This window comes from Manis pentadactyla, chromosome 7, assembly GCF_030020395.1.
Source record: "Manis pentadactyla isolate mManPen7 chromosome 7, mManPen7.hap1, whole genome shotgun sequence".
In the NCBI taxonomy this organism is placed as follows: Eukaryota; Metazoa; Chordata; class Mammalia; order Pholidota; family Manidae; genus Manis; species Manis pentadactyla.
In genome coordinates, this window is record NC_080025.1 from 3,632,782 (window position 1) to 3,654,885 (window position 22,104).

General features: G+C 42.9%; 1 protein-coding gene across 5 annotated transcripts in view; it reads left to right on the top strand.

Annotated features, from left to right (window-relative positions):
* Positions 1-22,104, top strand: part of MCPH1 (microcephalin 1) — a 190,415-nt gene that overhangs the window by 11,527 nt on the left and 156,784 nt on the right. For 4 of the 5 annotated variants that reach the window (XM_057505048.1, XM_057505051.1, XM_057505050.1 and 1 more), the window contains exons 4-8: positions 6,732-6,819; positions 8,080-8,194; positions 12,616-12,759; positions 14,809-14,898; positions 17,136-18,299. In XM_057505048.1, coding sequence (XP_057361031.1) covers positions 6,732-6,819; positions 8,080-8,194; positions 12,616-12,759; positions 14,809-14,898; positions 17,136-18,299 — 1,601 coding nt within the window. The remainder of the gene's footprint in view (positions 1-6,731; positions 6,820-8,079; positions 8,195-12,615; positions 12,760-14,808; positions 14,899-17,135; positions 18,300-22,104) is intronic. The other variant, XM_057505049.1, reaches the window with a different exon arrangement.

The following is a 22,104-nucleotide window of genomic DNA, read 5'->3' on the forward strand; positions in this document are numbered from 1 at the left end:
AACTCGACTTTTTGCCTTATCTCTCCACTCAGAGACCTGCTGTTGAGAATTTGGAGTATATAGTTTGAGACTTTTTACTAAGCATATAAAAAATGTGTACATAGACATTTACACATTCGTATTTTTATATACATGTATGCAAATAAGTAGGTGTTTTTTCCTAGAATGCACATATACTTTTTTAGTTAACAGTACATTAGAGAACATCTCTCCATGTTTGTATTTAGAGATCTATCTCATTTTTTAAAACATATATAATACTTTTATCATAGATGTCTAGTAATTTATATAACTGGCCTCCTGTGAATGAGTATAAAGTTTTCCATTCTTTTTTTCCAAGTTTGACATAGTACAGTGTCGATGCCTCTGTGCACCGTACTTTCTTGCAGTTGTATGTCTTTCCTTAGGTTTAAATTCCAAAAGTGGACTTTTGAGTTCAGAGGGCTTGCATATTACATTTATGATAGATGCCACCAAATTACCCTCTGGAAAGAGTGCCAAATTCCATTCTTTCTAGCAGTGTAAAAGGATACCTGTTTACCAAAACCATTATTCATACTGAGAATTATCAGTCATTTTCATCTTTTCTTCTTTGCAGGTGGAAAAAATAAAATTGATTTCATGTGCCTTTCCTTGATTTTTAGTGAGCCTGAACTTTCTTGAACAGCACTTGGAGATAATAGCCAAATTGACCTTTATTTGATATTATATTTCTTGTCTTTGTCAACTGCCTGTCAGGCCATTGCTCATGTTTTCCCCTGAAAATGTGAACATTAAATAGATAAGGTCACTAGGTGTCACTAGAACCCCATTTTGTTGGGTTATTTCTTGGCACATTCTAAGAACAGACAACTGTATAGAGGCAATCGATAAAATTCTGAGGTTTCCATCAGACACTAGACATGTTTACATTGAAGAAAGAAGAAATAAAGGCACAAGGGATAGGGGTCTGCTTGGCTGTTACCTTTAAGTTGTGTTGAAGAATGTTGGTCATAATGCTGCATTTTTTAAAGAATCGTTAACAGGTTAGTTGGAAATACAATTCACAGGTCCTTGCCTGTCTGAGAGTATATTTGCTGCCTGGATGCCCCACCCTTGCATTTAGGATTTCCTACAAACAAGTCCATTTTCTTGCTTGTGCATGGGCACGACCATCCACACTGAGGAATTAACCCTGGAACCTCCCCACTCTGTGTGTGTGTGTGTGTGTGTGTGTGTGTGTGTGTGTGAGTGTGCGCACGCGCACGCGCACACGCATCCATCCCTGCTTTACTCAGCAGATCGTAACCCATTTAAGGTTTAAATTCTCAGTGACTGGCCAGTGGTGGCATTTTCAGGTTGACATCTGTTGTTCCACCTCTTCCATCCGTCTCTGAATGCCCTTTTCTCTGGCACAACTTAACCCAGACTCAGCTTGTACTTCCTCTTTCCCAGCCCTGGATTCAGGCACGTCTCCCAGGAACCCTGGTTCTTCTTGGTGGAAAATGGTATTTTGAACCCAAAATCTAGGAGTTCCATGTGCTCCAGTGTGGGGTGGGGCTGCTGCTCTCCCCTTGTGGTTAGTTGGTGGTACATGTGTAGCTGCCCTTGCCTTTATTTTCTAAGGATCCGTAGATAGGGAATCAGTGCGTTCCCACTAGGCCCTGTAGTCTCTCAGCCCCCACTGTTTGTAACTCCCTTGTCAGATGGTGAGGAACGTGATGCCCATTATCCTAACTAACAAGGCAGTTCATCAAATAGTCAGGGGACAGGTCTCCTCTGCAAGGCCATGCTGCTCCCTGCAGCCCCTTGTCCATCAGGTTCAAACCGCCACCACCAGCCCGCCCTGCACACTGGGCCTCCTCTGCACAGATGTCCCTCTTGCCCGTATCACCCCCACATGTGGGTACTCTCCCTACCTGCTAAAATTCTGACAGCTCTCACTGCCACCCCTGCATGGATGCCCTCCTCACCCTGCCTGGGCTCCACCTGGGCCTTCTCCATGTGGACACACCTTGCCACAGGCTCTAGGAGTAAGTTGTTGGCTGGGAAGTGCAGCAGGAGGGGCAGATGTTTTGCCTACTGGTACATGGAGGCACATGCAGAGGGCTTGCCAGGGTGGTAGGAATAGAGATCAAAAAGTTCAAAACTGTTCTGAAACATTTAAGTTTTTAAAGCCTATTTCAGTGATTGATAGCTGTATGTTGAAAGGACAGGTGTTTTTAAAACCTGCCAAATTAGATTTTTCTGCTCGTAGCCAACTTTGAGTGTCCCTATGTGGGTTAGAAACAAGCAGAGCAACACACAGAATAGCTGCTGTTGCCAGTTAGGGCATTACCCGTCCCCTGTCACGGACACAGGTTTATTGAGAAGGCAGACCTGGGTCGGGAATCACACTTAAGTGGTACTGGAGCAATGGGTCTCTGTAGCTTTAGAACCTCAGGTCTCAAGTCATGGTCCAGGGACCTCTTGGTCTCCAAGGCCCTTTAAGGGAGTCAGCAGAGTTGAAACTTCATAGTAAGACATTTTTTGTCTTTTCCCCATCATTCTGTCAGGAGAGTGCAGTGCAATTAAGGAGCCATGTGGCACACGCAGAAAATGGAATGCTGAAGCCCATGTGAGAATCCAGCTATGTGTTGTCATTTGCAGAAAAGTATAGCCATGCCACTTGCCTCCCTAATTTTTTTCTGTATTGGGAAAGGCAGTTACTTTTCATAAAAGCTGTTCTTTATATGAACACATTTGGTTTATTATTTTTAAATGATATAGTTTTAGAACTGCTCAGTTTTAATTTGTTACAATGAATATCTGTAAATATAACTCATGTAAAAAAGCATTTTGAGATCTCAACATTTTTTAGAGTGAAAGGGCTTTTGAGTCCAAAAAGTTTGAGAACATCTGCTGTACAGTTGGGGTGCGTCAATTTTTCTGGTCGCAGCAGCCGGGCTGTAACTGGGTCTTGCTCTGTGCCAGGCGAGCCACGCATGTGCATGTCCTCACTGCCCTCCCGGGAGAGCTCCTCCAGCCTCTTGTTTTGTTGCTGGAGGGGTCCTTCTCCCACAGAAGGTCTGTACCTTCCCATTGCCCTGGCTTTTCAAGAGGGAGAGGCTGTCATTGTCGGGATTGGCCAGGACTTCTTAGATGCAGAACAACAGGACTCGTTTCAGGTAACGGCCAGGGTACAAATGGCTTCCACTACCCAAAGGTGCATTTCCTGCCAGTTCATGACATGGCACATGAACAGGCATTGAGATTGCCGAGCAGTTTGCTATTTTAAGGATCGGGGAAGTGCCACTGCAGCCCCAGATGTTTGCTTTGCTGTGGCGGGGCCCCCAGTCTATGCCGCACTTGGCGGTCGGGCAAGGAGGAAGTGGGCTTATCGCCACCCCACTGTGCAGCATATCTAAACTTCAGCTCTGGCTGCCATCATGTGGGTCTAAAGCCTTATTTCACTCTTCACACAAATATATGTTATAGGCCAACACATGTGTATTAGGATTTGGTAAATATTTTTTATTGGAATATAGTTGATGTACAATGTTATATTGGTATCAGATGTACAACATAGTGACTTGATAATTAATTATATACGTTACTAAATGCTCACCGGTGTAGATACCCCATTATCATACCAAGATATTATAATGTCATTGGTAATAACTCTCTTGATAAATTATTAAGATCATCAAACCAGTAATATAAATTGCCCCTGTTTTATTGTCCCAGAGGTTTTTTACTCCTCTAGCATGTACCCTGACACAATTCAGGATGGAGTTGGTCTGATTTTTAACAGCAAGTCCATAGGCCCTGCAGTGGGGCTGGGGCCTCTGTCTGAGGAGCCACCAGGGGTCAGTGTGGCCTGGGCAGTGATCGGGGGGAGAATAGGGTCTGCAGGAGCCCATAGTCTCAGGTGAGTCTTCAGAAGGAACACAGAATGGAAGGTGGGGATCAGGAAATGTGTGGCCTTAGAGCTGTCCCTGTCTAGTTAGGGTTCGGGTATTTGTGTGTCTGCCCCGGCATATAGGTTCTCCAGCTGAAGCTCAGTGGACGGGGTGGGCATACCACTGTGGTTCCTCCTGGGGAAGGATGGGAACTGGCCACTGGACGTGGCCTCGGCACCTTAGCTTCATAAAAAGTGAGAGCGGTTTGCTCCTTGTGCGGGAGGAAAGGGAAGGTGTGAGCCGCACATGCCCGGGCACCCCAAGCCGCTCTGGCGTCCTGCGCTTCCTTTGCTGTTGCTGGTGGCTCTGGCATTTCCCTCAGAAGCCCTTCCCTGGCATCCAGTTCCCACACCGCTTTCCTGTCCTGGCCTTGTTCTCTGAACGCTGCTTTGAGGAAGTGGTGCAGTGAAAGGTGTAGCTCTGGAGCGCGAGGGACGAGCAGGGATCCAGGCCGGGGAGCGGGTGGCGTGGCTTCATCCTGCAGTGCGCGCACCCTGCCTGCCAGCCCAAGAGGGGTTCACGCCCACCCGCGCTGCTTGCTGAGGGCTGTGACCTAACCTTCTGTGGTTTGGGCTCTTCCCTGGACCATCGGAGGTGTGGGCTGTCCCGTGTTTGTGTGGACGCTGGCGCGGTCAGCCTCCACGAAGGCATCTCGGCTTGTCGGTCCTGTGGGAGGTTAAAATGCTTCTGGCGCCTGCCTTAGGAGGTCAGGGGCGGCGTGCGGTGGGTAAGGCATGAGCATAGTAGGCCCCGTTGCAGGCCCAGCTTGTCCAGAGAGGAGCGGGGGTGGGCGGCCCTGGCAGGCTGCTGGTAAGTGCCAGGGCTCCTTAGTACGCAGGCGACGAGGCTCATTGGAGGGGGGACCAGGTGAGACCCCAGAGGGAAGGCCGACTCTTGCCACTCATTCCCAGTGGTTCCCAAGCAGCGGTTCCAGACTGAGGTTGGTTCTGCTTCCAGGGGACTCTGTTGGAACGCTTCTTAACCACTAGATAAGGGGATAATGTTACCATTTTACATTTCTGAGGAAAAGTGGAAATTCAACTCGTGAGCTTTTTTTGTTTGTTTATTCAGTGGATTTTGATTGTCTGATAACTGGGCTTTAATGTCAGGTCCTCAATATTTTACTAGGCTTGCGGACCGACCCACACATTGTCGTGCGTGCAGTGACATTACCAGTGTTACAGGCCACCGGTTTCTTCCTCGTGAACGAGCATGTTTAAACCCAGGTAGATTCAGGGGGTGTCTCTCTGCAGCTTTGCTTCTTATCATGTGACAGATTGTTGGACCCTCACTCCCCACAGGGACAGAACATACCTTGAGCTACATCACCTGGCCCAGGCACCCGTTCTACCCAAGTGAACCAGGCTTTTCCCCAAACTGTTAACTAGTGGAGCATACTGATTGGTTTTTTAAACTTCAGCAAATGAGCCTCTGTGAGCCTGTTTCCTCAGCTAAAGTGGGAGAAAACAGTAGTACTGACCCACCAGGATGGCGTGAGGCTCCCTTGAGTTGCCTGAGTTTATGACGATGACTGTGATGTCAGTGTCATGGGTGTGATGGTGCGTGATTCTGGCTCTTTTCATCCAAGTCTTCTATTTGGATGCTTTTGGAGGGGGGGGCCTCCCGTTTGCTAGTTTGTTGCTTATAAAAATGGGAAATAGGAGACGCTTTGCTCGAATGGGGAGGAGCTAGTAAGCCCTGCTCAAGGGAAGAATCATCTTGAAAGAGGCATTCCTAAGAGACAGGTCCTCATTCTCTTCATAGTGTGCGTACCAATTTTTTAATTCAGATATAAATGTAGTGAATATTTTCTTAGTCTGTGACTTTTGTTTTCTTTATTGTCTTTCAATACACACAAGTATTTTATTTCCTTTTAATGTTTAATGTATTTTAGAGAGCTTTCTATATCAATATGGATAATTTGTCTCATTCTTTTTTTAAACTCGCCCTATACTTCATTATATTTTCAACTACCCTTTGCATGCTAAATGTAGAACAGTGATAGTCTTATGAAATATAGTTTGAGATGTAGTTACATGCCATGTTTTAAAAAGAACTTAAACTTCAGTTCAAGATAGGTGGGCTTATTCTATAAACATGGGGGTGATCAAAGGTTTTTGATCTGGGTTGTGGAGTGATGAATAAAACATTTTAATGTTAATATTTCAGTAATATATGAATGAATTAGAAGAAGAGAAACCACAGGCAAGGAGATTATTTAGAAAATCATTGTGACTGCTTAGATTGAATGGCTACGTGCGTAGAAGCAGGGAATGGTTGAGGGACTCCTAAGAGGCAAGAGGGTGAAGATCTTGACAGGACAGGTGACAGGGTGTGATGGGTGGCAGTGGGTTGGGTGCAGGCAGGAGCAGCAGGCGACACAGCCTGCTCTCTGTGGTCATGCACACCGGACAGAGCCCAGCTTTGGACGAAAAGTGAGCATCTGGCCTTGGTTTCTTGAGGATGCTCTAGCTCCAGAGTAGGCCTCTTATGGCGTGTGTACTCTTCACTTAATGGCATGTGCTCCTGCCTGTGAGTGCTGTGTGCTGGTCATTATTAAGTGTGTTGAAGTCTGAAACTGTTCATAAAAATATTTCCTTCACCTACTTCTTGCTTCTACACTTATACTTACAAAACAACATAGAAGGTTTTGGAAAGTGAGTTTATATTGTCCTTTGTGTTTAGTAATAAATGTACTTATTTTAAAAGACATGTTTGTGCATAGATTCCTTATTTTGCTGACATGTACAGATTTAGTGCTTTGTGAGTATGATAAACACATGCTCATGCTGCTCCAATTTGCTCACACAGATGCAGGACAGCTGGGGTCCACATTGACGAGTCACTGTTCCCTGCAGCTCATGCTAAGGACCACTTACCAAGCCTAATTAAAAGGAAAGTAAGTATGTAGTTCAGTAAGATAGTGGCAACTATGAATTCATTTTTTTATTCCTAGAAAATGAAACTTTTAGAAATATGTTCAGGAGTTGTCTTAAATATTGCGTCGATGATACTGTTCTTTTCACAGACCATTTTTTAGTCAATTATAGGGGTTATTTTAGCCCATAAATGTTTTGATGTAATTTGTAAGAAATGGAAGAGACAGTATTTCAAGGGAAAACTTAAAGTTGCCAAGAGACCAGTAAGCTCAGCTGTTTGGTAACTTCTTCAGAATTTTGTTTGTTGTATTTTTGCTTCAAGACCAGTACCTGATGTGTAATAACATTTCTGTTAAATGGTGAATGAGTGAATAACTAAGGACAGAAAAGATGCTGAATCATGAAGTCAGGAGTGGGCTTTAGCCTTGAGTGGCTAGGAGTAGTTTTTTAAGACTGGAACAAAGCAGGTTAGACTACACATGGTGTAAGCATATTTAGGCTGGGAGCTTCAACCTGAAAACCCAGAGAGGCCTAGAAAGAAGACCTGTTTTTCCAGGGTTCTTAAGGGAGAGCTCAGGTGCCCAAGCCAGAGTAGGTAAAGTCAACATACCGACCAGCTATTATATCTGGGGTGTGGCCAGGCTACATGGGGAATTCTAAAGAGAAAGTGGGGGTTGTGAATGTAGGTATGTTTGAAGAACTGAGGGTGGTGAGATGGAAAAGTTCACCCAAGCCTTCCTTTGGGTATTACATTAGCCTTGGGCCCTGTGTGTTTGAGGTTTTATTTGTCACACCTTGTACATGTATAGTTTTTTTTATTTTTACCAGCTGAATAGAGTTACTGTGATTTAAAGACTACAAGGCAAAACTAATGGTTCTTTTATTTGGTAGTTAAAAACTACTTGCTTTGTGTTTTAGTGCTATGTCATAATTTTTTTTGAGGGGAAAGGAGATAATGTGAGAGTAGCAGAAATAAGGAAAATGACTAATTTTGTTTGACAACCTTCCTGGAAACTAAGAGTGCTGGGATCCTAAAAATGTCTCAGAAAACACAGCTACTTAGTGTACAGCCCTTTATTCAGTCTTAAAATTCTGTGTGTATTTTTAACATTGCACAAAAGTAAATATTGCCATTTAACATGTAGTGCAAGAAATACCTTTTTAAGAAAGTTTTTAAAGTTATTTGTTATAGAAGGTATCAGAAATGTACATGAAAGGGTTCTCTTCCTGTCTTACACAATTTAATACAGTATTATTCATTTTATGTCCTTTTTGCACAGCGTAAGTGTATGCAGCCCAAAGATTTTATCCCTAAAACACCAGAAAATGATAAAAGACTTCAGAAGAAATTTGAGAAAATGGCTAAAGAGCTACAAAGGCAAAAAACAACTATGGGTAAGCCAAAATTAGAGCACGGTTCTTTGTGCTTGTGTCTGGGTAGCTAGGAAGTAGAGCATGGCCCTTTGCACCTATGTCTGCACTTGCAGTTTAATTTGCCTGGCGACCAGTGGCATCTGGGATGACATAGCTAAGAGGACTGCAGTAGTCCAGCCTAGGAAGGAGAGAACAAAACGTAAATTGCCCAGAGGACCTTGAGTACAGGTGTATATAGGGCCACCATATAGTTGAGCTAATAAACCAGAAAGCCTTAATCACTTACCAGATTGATGAAGCTTTTACTTTCAAGAATGATTCTAGAAAGAATAAAAAAAAGGCAAGCATTGACTAATAAGCCCTAGTAGAATAGATCCCTATTTATTTCTTTTTTGTTTTATATGTAATTTTGTATTTTTATCTAATATTCAGTCTTTTTGTTCTGTTACTCAAAATAAGCAAATGTTAGATGATAGTTTTTTTTTCAACCTTAAATATGTATAATTTTTGTCAGTTATATCTCAGGAAAGCTGGGGGGTGGGAGAAGACATTCCATCATCTTTGGAATTTGGGCCTTCATAATAACTATTGACAGATTGGCTCACAGTTTTAATTTTGCTGTTAAAGGTGTGTATGTTTTGGTTACCTTTGTGTGTGTGTGTGTGTGCCTGAAATTCAGTTTGAGCATGACGTTCCTTGGTGCATTTCTCTTTTTCAGTAGCCTAGCTGGAGTTCACAGACATGCTTGGATTCTGTTTTGCCTCTGTGCATCAGTTTGAATAGTGTCTGTTGACCTTTCCTCAGTTCACTAATATGTTCTTCTGCTCTATTTAATCTTCTATAAAATCCATCTTTGGGGCTCATAATTTTAGTGATTTTATTTTACAGTTCTAGGATTCCCAATTATTTTTTATAGATTCTGTTATTCTGATTAAAACACCCACAGTTTTTCTTTGTCATCTTTCTTTGTCTTCCGTCTGCAGTATGTACAGTCCACTGCTGTCTTTGTATGAGTTTTTCCCTTGCTTTTGGTCATATAATCCTGTCTCTTAGTAGGACTGTTTTTTTTTAAACTGAAGGCAAGTCATTAGTTATACTATATGTTTGAAGACCCAGGTGATACTCTGTGCCTAGCCACAAGGTTTCCAACTCCCTCTGTAAGCTAGTGGCATGGGGGTGTGTTCACAGTAATTGGAATAGGGGCTGATTTGAATAGGAGCTTCCTTGCACTTTGGGGAAGGCTTGGTAGACTTTTGTCTGGACACTGATGCCAGCATATAACCATCTAGACCTTCCACTGAGAGCCTGTTCTGATACCCGGGACCCTTCCCTGCTTGCCCTGAACTTTGTCTTCCATTTCTCAGCAATAGTGAACTTCAGAAAACGTCACCACTTCACAGAAGACTTACATGTTTAATCACAAAGTCCTTTTGCTGACCTGCCACTTGTAGCTTTAGAATTCAGCAAATTTCTTGAAGATAAAAATGTACATGCAAGTACCAGTTCTCTACTGTGCCCTTTCATTTGGGAATTTGTGCTCTGAAGCTTTCTTTTCTCTCCAGTTTGGTGAGACTGACAAGCACTTAGCTAGTATCTTGGTTTCTCAGCAGGAACTCTGCCTGCGTAAAGACAGGACTCAGCCTCTTACCATGGGCTCTGTGCTCACAGTCCTGGTGGTAAAAGCATCCATAGCTTGTCAGTCACCTCCTGTGTTTCTCCTCTCCAGAATCCTGACCCCTCTGGTCCTTGTTTCTTCATTAATTCCCTGATGCTTTGAAATAGACATTATTTATACAGCTTTTCTTTTTTCCTGTGTAGTAATTTGTTGGCTTCAAGATATTTTGTTCTTTTGTTTTGAATTATTTGTAAAACATTGAAACACTTAAACAGTGGTACACAGTTTTGTTTATGGTTGTGTCTTATACAAGGCTAAAAATATTACATGATGAATTTAGAGGATAGATTAGCTACATTTTTTAATTCTAGGTAGCAACAGGCTGCTTTTACAGAATCAAAAATTGGGAAAATTGTGTCCTTATATGTTTAATCACAAAGTCCTTTCTTTCATTTTTTAAATTGAGGTATATTAGTTTCAGGTGTACAGTGTGGTGATTCAATATTTGTATGTGTTGCAAAATAAGCTCCAGAGTAAGTCCACATAGCATCCATCACCATACATATTTACAAAAAATATTTTTTCTCAAGGTAAGAACTTTCAAGATGCACTCTCCTAGCTACTTTGAAATGTGCAATACAGAATTACTAACTGTAGTAAGTCCCCATGACTTACTCATTTTATAACGGGAAGTCTTAACCTTTCACCTGCCCCCCAGCCTGCATCAGGCAACCACTAGTCTGTTCTCTATATCCATGAACTCAGGCTTCTTTGCTTTTGGTGGTGGTGGTGTTTCAGATTTCACCTGTAGATGAAGTCATGGTATTTGTCTTTCTCTGTTAGCATAGTGCCCTCAAGGTCCATCCCTGTTGTTGCAAATGGCAAGATTTCATTCTTTTTCATGGCTGAGTAATATTCCATAGTGTCTAAGTATCATGTCATCTTTACCCATTTCTCCATGATGGACATTTAGGTTGCTTCCATGTCTTGGCTATTGTGAATAACACTACAATGAACATGGGGCATACAGATATCTTTTTGATTTAGTGTTTTCATTTTCTTCAGATAAGTACCCAGAAGTGGAATTGCTGGATAGTGTTTCTAGTTTTAATTGTTTGAGGAATATCCATACTGTTTCCTATAGTGGCTGCATCATTTTACATTCCCATCAACAACTCACAAGGGTTCCCTTTTCTCCACATCCTCCCCAATACATTGTTTATTGTCTTTTTGATAATAGCCGTTCTGATGGGTGTGAGATGATATCACTATCCTTTTTCAGTACCCTATAAATTCAGTGTTTAAGATCAATCCCAGTGCATCACTGGTAAATATATAATGTATAGCATAGAAGTAGGAAGCATTAATTCCTTAGTGTTGTTTTTTAGTCTGTATTGCTATGTCACAAATTCTCTCCTCTGTATTTTGAAATTATTCATGTAGAATTATTAGGCTTGTTGTGAATCTGTTATGGTAACGCACCAGCCTGCCACAGCCCCTGCGATCCGGCCCCACCCCCACGCAGCAGGGCCCCCCTGGCTTATTGTCCTTCCTACTTCTGCCATTTGTGCTTCCTTTCCCTCATCAGACATTGGGTATCTGAAAATAATTTGCCAAACAGGTAATGACTGACACAAAATACTCTCATTTTAGACCAAATTTGTATCTTGATAAAAATTGCCTTTTAAAAACTACAAATGTAAGGTATTAAAGATACAACTAATGTATGTCTGCATTTGTTGGAAGTGCAGTAAAAGTTGTTCAGGTTTCTGAGATGCAAAGGAGAGGATATTGAATGATTCTTGCTCTTTTTATGGGAGTGGGGAGTGGTTGGAGTTCCAGAGTTGTCTGAGCACCTGAGGGCTGTGCACCCGTACACACTGTAGCCCATCGTTTCATGGCTCAAGGATCCCCTGACCCCAAAGTTCTTGTGTTTCTGTGAGTGGCTCTTGAGGGCAGGTGGCAAGGAGGTTAGTGGTGGCTGTTTCTGAAACCGTCATAGGAGGGACAGAACTTTCCCTCTGCCCTCCAAGCTGCTCAGCGGGGGCTCTGTCACAAAAGCCAGATGAACAGGAGAAAGCACTCCCATTCACATCAGTTGTTCATGACATGGGCGCCCTCACAAGGACATGATATGAAGACTCAAAGACATGGCAAAACCTAATGCTTATGAACTAGGTTGAACAAAGAGAGGCAACTGTGGAAAAGTAACTAAAATGTAAGGGGACCAAAGGAAGATAAGAGTTCCTCTAATGAGGTCTGTTACCCAGAATTCCCTTGGCCTCGACTCCCGTCTCTGGTGCAAAGAATGTTTCTTTCCTTCTGGTACAGGCAGGCTGTCTCTCACCAGGAGGTTTATCTCCAGCCTGCAGGAAGAAAGAGGGGCTGAGTCAGACCTCTTGCACCTGCTGTAAAATGCCTTTAGCTCAGAATAACCCTTATGCCAAAATATCATATGTTTCAGGGTGGCATAGTCTGCTGCCCTCATGGTTAGGAGCCCCGTTGCATTCTGGCTTTATGTCCTCACTAGCTGTGTGATCCTACGTACTCAAGTCACTTCCCTCTGCATCTCGTTTCTTTCTCTTTAAATGGGCCTTGGGTTTGGGGAAGGCCCAGTGAGCTCGGGCACGTTGGGCTTAGCCCCAGGCTGGCACGTGGATGTCTGTAGCAGGTGTTGTTACCCATCATGGAGGTGCTGGTGATGGTTGGGTGTCTGTGGGTGGACATGGTAATGATGTTGAACCGGAAGAGGAAATCTGGGGGGTGTTACTTTTGAAGTAGGACAGCATTTTTTCAAGCTTAAACTTGGATTTTTGTTCATTTTCAGATAATGGTGTGCCTGTTCTCTTATTTGACCCTAGTGGTTCATTGGTGTATAGTCCCACGATTAAAATGTACAGCGGGCAGCAGAGTGCGATGGAGAAGAGATTACAGGAGATGAAGGAGAAGAGGGAAAACCTCTCCCCCACCTGTAAGCGCTCACACTTCATGACATGACAGATATGCAAATTGGTGAATGAATTGTGGTTTAAAGGTTTTTTCTTTCTCATTATCTTAGTTAATGTTTCCCGATTCTAACAGGTTTTGACTTATTTCAGGGTAGACTTTGTTAATATTTTCCAGAAAATCTTATCCTACCGTAAGGCTCCTTTAATTTTTAATATCTTTGGGATTTTCTTTCTTTTTAGTCAGGTGTTTCTTTTGAAGGAATTTGCTTTAGATTAAAGATCTAAAGCATCAGTTTATATTCCCTTTATTTCTTTTATCTTTAAATCTTTTAATTAAGTAGTACATAAGCACATTTTCATAAAACATTTACCAGTATATGGCTCATAATATAAACCCATTTTGATTTCCACCCGATTCTTCTTTCCCCATGGTGACCCACATTTTAAGTCGATATGCTTTTCCCTACCTTTTTCCGGGCATCACATATCTATGAGTGTATGCAGAAGATGCGGGCTTCTTACCCTTCCTGTGTGGACATGTTGCTTTCCTTTACCAACATTGGGTTATGACAGCCTATGTCAGCTTTCTTTTTCTACTTAAAAGTGTCCTGGGGTTTTTTTCAGGTCAGTAGGTGTGAGCCCACCTCCTTTTCCTTTTCTTCTTTATTTCTTAAGGTGCTGCAAAGTAGTCTAGAAGTTTGATATTGAATCATCTGTTGGCAGGTATTTTTCCAGTTTTTCTTTATTAGAGAGAATGCTGCAGTTTTTATTCATTTTAAACTACCTGGTAGGTTGTTCTTTAACCATTTTTATCTATGTACATAAAGCTTCTCCCCACTTTTTACTGTTAACATCCATATGCTAATGGGCATGCTTCTTCATAAACGTGTACATTCGTGTTTTTCATGTATTTCAATAATGTTAATTTGTAAAGGCAGAAATAAAAATTTTTGATGGTATTCTCAGGTTGCCCTTAAAAAACTTGGTGCCATTTTTTGCCTCCCACCAGTCATCTATAAGAACTCCAGTTTCTCCACACTTGGAAAACTATAGCATTGTCTTTGTATCTTTTTCAATATGAGATTGAAAAACTGCGCTTTTTTTCCATCTAATTTCCTTTTGCAGTGGATAGTGAATTTGCTAATGAGGTTGAACATGTTTTCATGTTACTGTGACTCACTGATGAAACATGCTGTTACCTCTGGATTATATGTCTTGGTCCAGCTGTCTATTAAATTTTTCTTTTTATTTCTGATTTTTAGTGGTCTTTTGTATATCATGCACACTTAACTACTTGTGCATTGCAAACATAATCTAGCTGTCCAGGGTGGAGCAATGTGTAGTGGGCACTCAATAAATACACTGTTGAGTAAAATACACAAAATCTGTTGTTTGTCATTTAGTGTGCAGCAAGTTTTGCAAAACATACATTATGTAGACAAATCTGTCTTCTCCTTATAATGTCCCAGATAACTGGTTTTAAAATGGCTCTGTATATTCTTCCATTGCTGTCATGGTTTGTTTTTGAAGGCTAGCTGTTTAATCTGTCTTGAATTTATATTTGTATGTAATATGCCATGGACACCCATATCAGCTGAGGTGAGTTTTGGCTACGTAGAACAGATAAACACAAAACCAGTGACTTAAATTCAATAGAAAGGCGTTTCTCTGTAATGGCAAAGAAGTCAGGGTGCGACATCTTCAGGGATCTAGGCTCCCATCCTTCTGCTTCGCCTTCCTGGGCCCCTGACTTCTGTTTTAAAATGTGTGTGCCTCCCAGGTGAGCCAGACCCCCGCTGAGCAGCCTTACCAGAGGCCCTCGCCGATGCTGCTGCTCAGGTCCAAGCGTCAGGACTCAGTTTTGGCTGCCCCTGGTTGCAAGCTAAGAGCGGGCATTTATGGCTGAGGAGCTGCAAGGCAGGGCACTCTGGGCGAGCCAAGAAATAGGGACCGAGAGCCCGCGGCCCAAGCAGATGCGGGTGTGAGACGGGACACCGTGGTAGCTTTCCTGTGGCCTTCATCTACTAAAGAATGAAAGTCGTGTCTCATGAAAGTTGTGATCATGTTTTCAGCTTCCCAGGTGATTGAAAACTCTCCTGATAACTCAGTTGCCTCCTCCTGGGAAGCATCTTTGAACATTTCACAGGATACTTTGTGTTCAGGTAAAATTATTTTGTCTTCTGTGATACAATTAAGCTTTGAAAATAGTATGATTTTCTTATTTGGACTTTTTCTGATGAGAAGAACTGTTAGTTGAAAACTAGAACTCATGAATTTCACCCTGAAATTAGGTATTGTAAGAAAAAAATGGGTATTGTAATAAAATTAAGGCATGAGAAAATGGCATAGTTAAACTTGTTTTTAATTCCTATGGTTTTCTCCTGGGCATTTGCTTTTTTGGCACCAAATCAATTGCTGATTTTGTTTTCACTGTGTTGATCTGTGAACTAATCTGCATGCAGTTTAAATTGTATGTTCCTGAGAACAGTAAGAATGCCAAGGAAAAATCGTTTCACATCAGGCATGATGAATATATGGGACATGTGTTTGCATGGGGTCAGTGAAGTATGTATAGATCATTTAAAGATTTAGGGAATACATGTAGGGTTTCTAATTAGAAGCTGAGTGTTGAAAAGAATTAACAAAATTAGAGTTAATGTATAAAATTTTAAAAATTAGAGTTAATATTAATACATACATTTTTTTAAGTGTGGGAGTCCTGTTTCTCTTTGAATGATCATTTTTCATGGCTGTAGCTTTCCTTTGGTTATATCACATTTCTTAGAATTTTCTCACCCAGCCCACAATAGGGCCCAAGTAAGTATCAATGACCCTCAAAGAATTGGGCTTCAAAGTGCTCGAAATGTTATGGGATCTTACTATGAAAACCGCAAAAGAGACAGATCACATCTGCTATCAAGATAGCAGGAGCTAAACTAAAGCTTCCTTTTCTATGTGTGGCCTATTCATGTGATGTCTTTGGTGTGTACTGAAGTTACTTAGCCATTTATCTCAAACAAGCCCATCTTTGTATTTCCTGCCTGGGACTTGGAGACAGGTGATGATCACAAGTAATGTGGGTCCCATTTCTCCTGGGCCAGGCCCTGTTCCCTGTCTTGTGATGGAGTCACTAAGTTCTCCCATCAGCCCTGTAACCTAGGTGCCATTGTCCCCACCTTGTCCCTGAAAAAACCGGGTTGGAGAGGTCAGACTGTATGTGGTCACACACAGCTTGTGAATTACCAGCCCAGGATTTGAACCTAGGTGGTCTAACTTAAGAATTTACTATTAATGACATGTTACACTGCTTGTCAGCTTTTTGAAAAATGTGCTAAGTTTATTAGCCTCTGAAATCAAAAGTGACCTCTATTTCCAGCCCCTAACTTGGCGACACTGGGCCCCCTGGCATGGTATGGGCACCATGCCACCACAGCCCGTGGGCTGCCCCCTGCTTCCTGGCAGTCCCCTGTTCTCCCCTAAATGTACAGCTTTCGTAGTGTTGGTTATGCTTCCCAGCCTTGTGCAGCCTGAAGTGGAGGCCCTCCATCTGTTCAGCAAAGGCTGGGCCCTTGTTGGTGAGGCAGCACCAGCTTAGGGGCTTCAGATTCCAGAAAGGAGTGTCTGTGCTCTGCGAGCCTCTGGTCTAGTGACAGAGACAGATACTGGGGATGACAGTGTATCACATTCTTCCATAAATTCAGGCAGAAACCAGGGTAACAGAGTACTGAAGACCTGGTGAAGTCAGTGCGAGGGCTCAGATGTTTTGGCACCCACGGTGGGTTTTGAAGGCAGATTAGGACTTAGATTAAGGTGTGGAGCAAGGCAAGGCCTGGAGGTATAAACATGGGCATAGTTTCAGGAGATAGTGGCAGTTTAGCATTACTCTCAAGAAATGGATAAAATGTATGGGAAGTCAGAACATAAGACCCACCTGGTGGATTCCTTTTGACTATAAATATAATGTGAGGACTTCAGTAGAGGGTAGGGGAGTGGGGCGGGCTGTGTCAATGGTGGACTGCTTCATGGAGGACTACATCTTGGCTTTGACAGTAGTGGCGGTCCCTGACTTTCAGAATCTGACCTTGAGAGTTTAATGACAAGGGGTGGACGCCCTTCCAGGGGAAGTACAGGTGCATCTGGGCCTCCAGCAGGAGTGTGTAACAGTTTCAGAGGTTTACCTCTTTCTCCCTGCCCGTCCCATCTCAACACTGAAGCCCAGGCTCCTTCGTTAAAAATGCTGCCCTTAAAGGTGTCCTGAGTGGAAACGAGAAGGAGCAGGTATGGGCCATACTCTTAACTACTAACTATGTTTAAAAGTATTACTTTATCGGTCAACTGAAAAGTACCTTTATAACCATTAAACCACTGAAAAAGTTAATTCTTTATTAATATTTTCCAGATGAATCCTTTGCTGGTGGTCTGCATACATCTTTTCACGATCTTTGTGGGAATCCAGGATGTGGAAATCAGGAAAGGAAATTGGGAGGATTCACTGATGAAATGAAAAGCGATACATGTCTTTCTTCGTCTGTATTGAAAACGAGTAGTATGCAGGCCTCAGGAGCTCCCCATTACCTCAGTCAGTTACCTCCTCAGAAATCCATGGGTAACCTTGCAAAGGACATGGTAAAGGGGCAGGGAGTTCCTACAGATGCAGCAGGTGTCCCTGCCGGGCAGTGTGAGGGAGAATCTAAGGAGATGTTGGATGAGAAGTATCATTTGTCTCCCACGTTATCTGCAACAAAAGGCCACCCACTGGGACACGCATGGCTCAGGAGTCCCTCAGCCGAGAGAAGAACGTCAGAGAACTTACATTCCCTCCGCAGAGAAAAGCTGGAGCAGAGAAGGTGCCTTGGGAAACCCCCTCTGCCAGGACCGCAGCCTCTCCAGCTGGAAAACAGCTGCCAGTTCACGACCGGGCCTGTCAGCAGGACTCCGGGCTGCGAGGACTCCACATATGATGACTATTTTTCACCTGATAATCTTAAGGAAAGGAATTCAGAGAATCTTCCTAGATTCCAGTCATTAACAAGCCCTGCTCAGCTCCACAGCAGAATTCTTTCCAAGAGAGAGAGAACAAACATATTAGAAATGTCTGATTTTTCCTGTATTGGTAAAAAACCCAGATCAGTTGACGGTACTGATTTAGTAGCAAACTCCACATCCAGTTTTCACACACCCACTAATGAGGTAGCAAATACAACTCTGGATTGCATGACCGCCCAGGAAGCATCTCCTGCTAAAGAAACTCCGGGGTGTGGTCACGAGGCTGACGCCCAGAAAGGACAAGACAGAGGCCCGGGTGGGAAAGACTATGCTCGCGTCACTGATGAGCCCGCTCGTCACAAGGAACTTGTCGGGAAGGGACATCATAGTGGCTGCACTCCCCTGAGAGGACTCAGGGGAGCAACGAGAGAGCTGACGGGCGTGAAGAGTGTCCAGAGGGCTGCCCCCGCCGAGGGCGAGGTGCAGAGTGGGCGCGAGCCGCCTGCTGAGGGGGGCCGTGCAGCGGGAGTCTCTGCAGGAGAGAGGGAGAACTGCTCCGGGGGCTGTAGTGGCAAAAGTATGTGACTCCTTTTCCAAGTATTATTATGGATACCCATCTTTTAAATTCCTCACAAACCTTTTCATAATTAAACTGTTTCCCTTTTCCCATATTTTAATTTTAAGGAATGTGCGTTTGCTATTTTCCAGTGATGAATTCATTGTACATTCTCCAGGGATAGATGGCTTACCACCCTTGGGAGTTCCTGGGCCTGTTGGTGAAATCTGCCGGCACACACTTCCCCAGGCCTTCTCTTTCCTGTCTGGAAAGAGTGAGCGACGCCCCAGGGTGAATAAGCCGAGAGGGGCTGCTGCTCACGTCTCTCCGCAGCCTCTTGCTGTAAATGGTTGCTGTGCGCAGGCAAACTAAGGAGTTTAAGAAGTCTTGGTGCATCACGGTGAGGCGGTTTATTTTAGAAGGGAAGTTAAGGTAGTATAAGCTGCTGTTTCTATGAAGAGAAGGCATGAATAAGTAAATGGGAATATCAGTATTTATTTTGAAGAAATTTTGGGCATTGTCAGCTGTAAAGAAAATTTTTTCTTAACGTTTTTGCTCAGTTAAGAAGTTCATTCAAGAAACAGGGCTAGTTTGACCTGTACTTTGCTTTAAGCATGTCATTTAAATAGATCGTTCCTATCTGTGATTTAATTGTAACATAGCAACAAAGTAGAACTGTGTGGTTGTAGTAACGGCAGCAGAAGCAGGTGCAGTTGGAAATACCTTCTGCTCTCCAGGGACAAGCACAAGCAGGTCTCGGCGATCAGGAGCGAAGAGATCGTGGACTTCAGCCATCTTTACCTAAAGATTGGGCTGAAATTTCAGTAAGACAGTTGTTTTTAGTTTCTCATCATTTCTCCATTCTTTAAATTTTTAACCACCCTTTGCAAGACGGAGAAGTTAGGGGTTAAAATAATCACATGTATTTTCATGTCTTTTCCTTGGGTATATAAATCCCCCAAAATCATCTCACAGTCATATCACAATAAGAATTAATTTTGTATATTTTTAACCTAATTTTAAAATTGTTATTAATTCTTAACTTTCTGAAAATATATTTTGACAAGGAACTATATTTTATGATCCATTAGGCTGAGTAATGTGTTTTCAAAATATTTATTTAAAAATAATGTTACTCTAAAGTTAATATAAAACAGTAGATATGTAGAATTTTTCTGGTACTTAAGAATATAATGTTCTTAAAGTTTACATTCTCATTCTCAGTTTTTATCTTGTGTATTTTTTAAGCTTCTCAATAATATATAGTAAAACGGAAATATAAATTATGTGAAAAAAACTGGCTTCAGACTGTGGTGCACCGTATACCCCAGTGTTGTCGAGAAGGATGCAGTGATTCTGGGAAGCAGGCGTAGGTCCGTGCTGGGGTCTACCCAGGGTCCACTGCCCCTGGGGTCTCGGGCACATAGAGGAGGAAGAGGGGCTGGCAGGCGTAGGCCTTCCAGAGTTCGGTGATCGTGTGGCGATGCACTGTTAACCCAGTGGATGGAGTGCGGCAGGGCCCTCCTGCGACTCGATTCGGCTCCAAGGCAGGGACAGACTTACTCTGGCTCTAACGTAAGGGTATCTTCTAAAGTCACCTTATTTTATGTCATTCCAAAGAGACAGAAGTCATTCCGTTTTAGGACAGAAGGGACTTACATTTTGTCTAGCCTAAATCTAATCCCTTAGTTTTATAGTGATAAAGTCAAGACCCATTGATGTTTTAATTGCCCACTTTCGGCCCCGCCTGGTATCCCGGCTCTCTGGGAACCTAACACAGATTAAAGAAGCAGTCTGTATATGCTGAAGTTGTGAAGCAGTAAAGACTCTTCTGTGCATCAGGTTATACCTCCAAATCTTTTATGTTGAAATAAAGGTCTTTTTTCAGTTTCTGTTTTCTGCTCACTTTCACCCATTGGCCCTGCCGAGGTCTGACATACACAGCGTGCAGGAAAGTTTGCAAGAACAAGTTACACAGAGGTTCCGTAGTCAACATTAACAGAGCCAGGATGGAGGGAGAAGCTTTTAATTTTGTTTTTTAAAAAAATAATCTTTGAAATTGTGTTAATGAGTAATTTTTTCCTTTTAAACTTCTATTCTCTAATTTTACAAACAGTACACAAAACATGCTCACTGCAACAAAAATCACTAAAAAGAATGAAATTTCCTCTCCTGCTCTTCTCACTTACCTCCTTGCACAAACTAGGTCAGGTGACAGCTGTTTGTGTGCACCTGTCCTGTCCCAGGAGCTCTTCTGGTTTTCAGGGAGATGGCAGAGAAGGAGACAGCCTGTGCCCCTCTCAGAGGTCAAGTCCAGGTGAGGAGGCCAGACAGTGAGTGAGTGTTAGCAGGATGCCAGGTTATGAGCAACGTGTGATGTGCAGAACCACACAAGTGTGACAGATAAGGCAGCCAGGGAAGGCTTCTGAAGGAGGTGACCTTAGCTCACAGGCCTGGGCACAGGTGAGGAGGTAGCCCCATGACTGCCGGAGTCATGTTTCAGCCAGAGGAATCAAGTTCAAATGTCCTGGGAAGAAAACGCTGGCAGGACCTGCACAGAGCCAGCACAGCAAGGATTCCTTGGACTGAAGGAAGACTGGACAGAAACAAGGTCAGAAGGGCAGCCAGGGGCAGCCTCCTCAGGGCCCCAGTGCCCACTAGAAAGTTAACCAGGGTTAGTGTCCACTAGAAACAGTCCCTGTCAGCAGTTCAGTGTATTTCCTTCCAGGTGCTATGTGCGTGCGTGCGTGTGTGTACAAGTAAGTGCAAGTACATGTTTTAAGGGGCTTTTACTGCATACATAGAATTACATTATCCTAGTATAGTTTATTTTCAAATATAGTTTATTTCATGGATCAATGAAGTTTTTCTGGAATGAATCAAATAGTAAATATTTTAGGCTTTGGGGCAGGAGGCAAAATCAAAGTATGTAGGTATTTATGTAATGAGAAAATAGACATTTTCACAATGCTTATTGACAAAAAAGTATAATTTTTTGTAATACAAGTCTCATGAGAACAACAGAATTTTGTTTTGGGGGCTGGAATAAATTGAGATTCAAATTGAGGGTTCCCATTGTTTATTAAGGCTGACCTGTAAGATTTTTTACGTATTTTACCTTTGAAAATGCCTTTTCACGCAGATAGGTGCTGCCAGATGCTGATAGCTATCTATATGCAGATGGTTTTCATGGAGGACATCCATTGCCTAGAAGGCATTTATGGAATCCTGCGAATTCTTCTTTTGATATGTGCTTTTTAGTGTGTCCTTACTTTGCAGATCAAGCACTTCCAGTGAAGGTTAGGTAGAAGGAAGACCCTCAGTCATGCAGTTAAGTGGATGTTGAAATAAATTCCCTCTGCTCTTGCATCGAGGTCTGAGTAATGTTGCCGGAGCTGTAGCGTGTGCGCAGGAAGTATGTCCATGTCAAATTTACATGGGGATGGAGATCTCACTTTCTGCTTTAATTTTGGACACCATAGGACAGGAAGTACGTAAAGCTGTTTGTTGTTACTTAATCCCTGAAGTGGCTTTCCACCCCCATGGCTATGCTGATCACAGCTCTTCAGATCACCGCCTGAAGTCAGGTTTAATTGGCAAGCAGGTAAAGCCTATTGGACGTTGTGAGCGCACAGCTTGGCCTCCATTGGGTTCTCAGTAACCAAAGTGGCGGCCGTGGGTCCACTGGTACCATATGCCCACCCACAAAAACAGGGAAAAGCTTCCCACACCTTCGCTCTTGTCCACTGTTTAATAGAGGCCATCTTTGTGCAGGGTGAAATCTTACACGTCGACACAGGCATGTGCCTTACTGAAACAGTTGGGC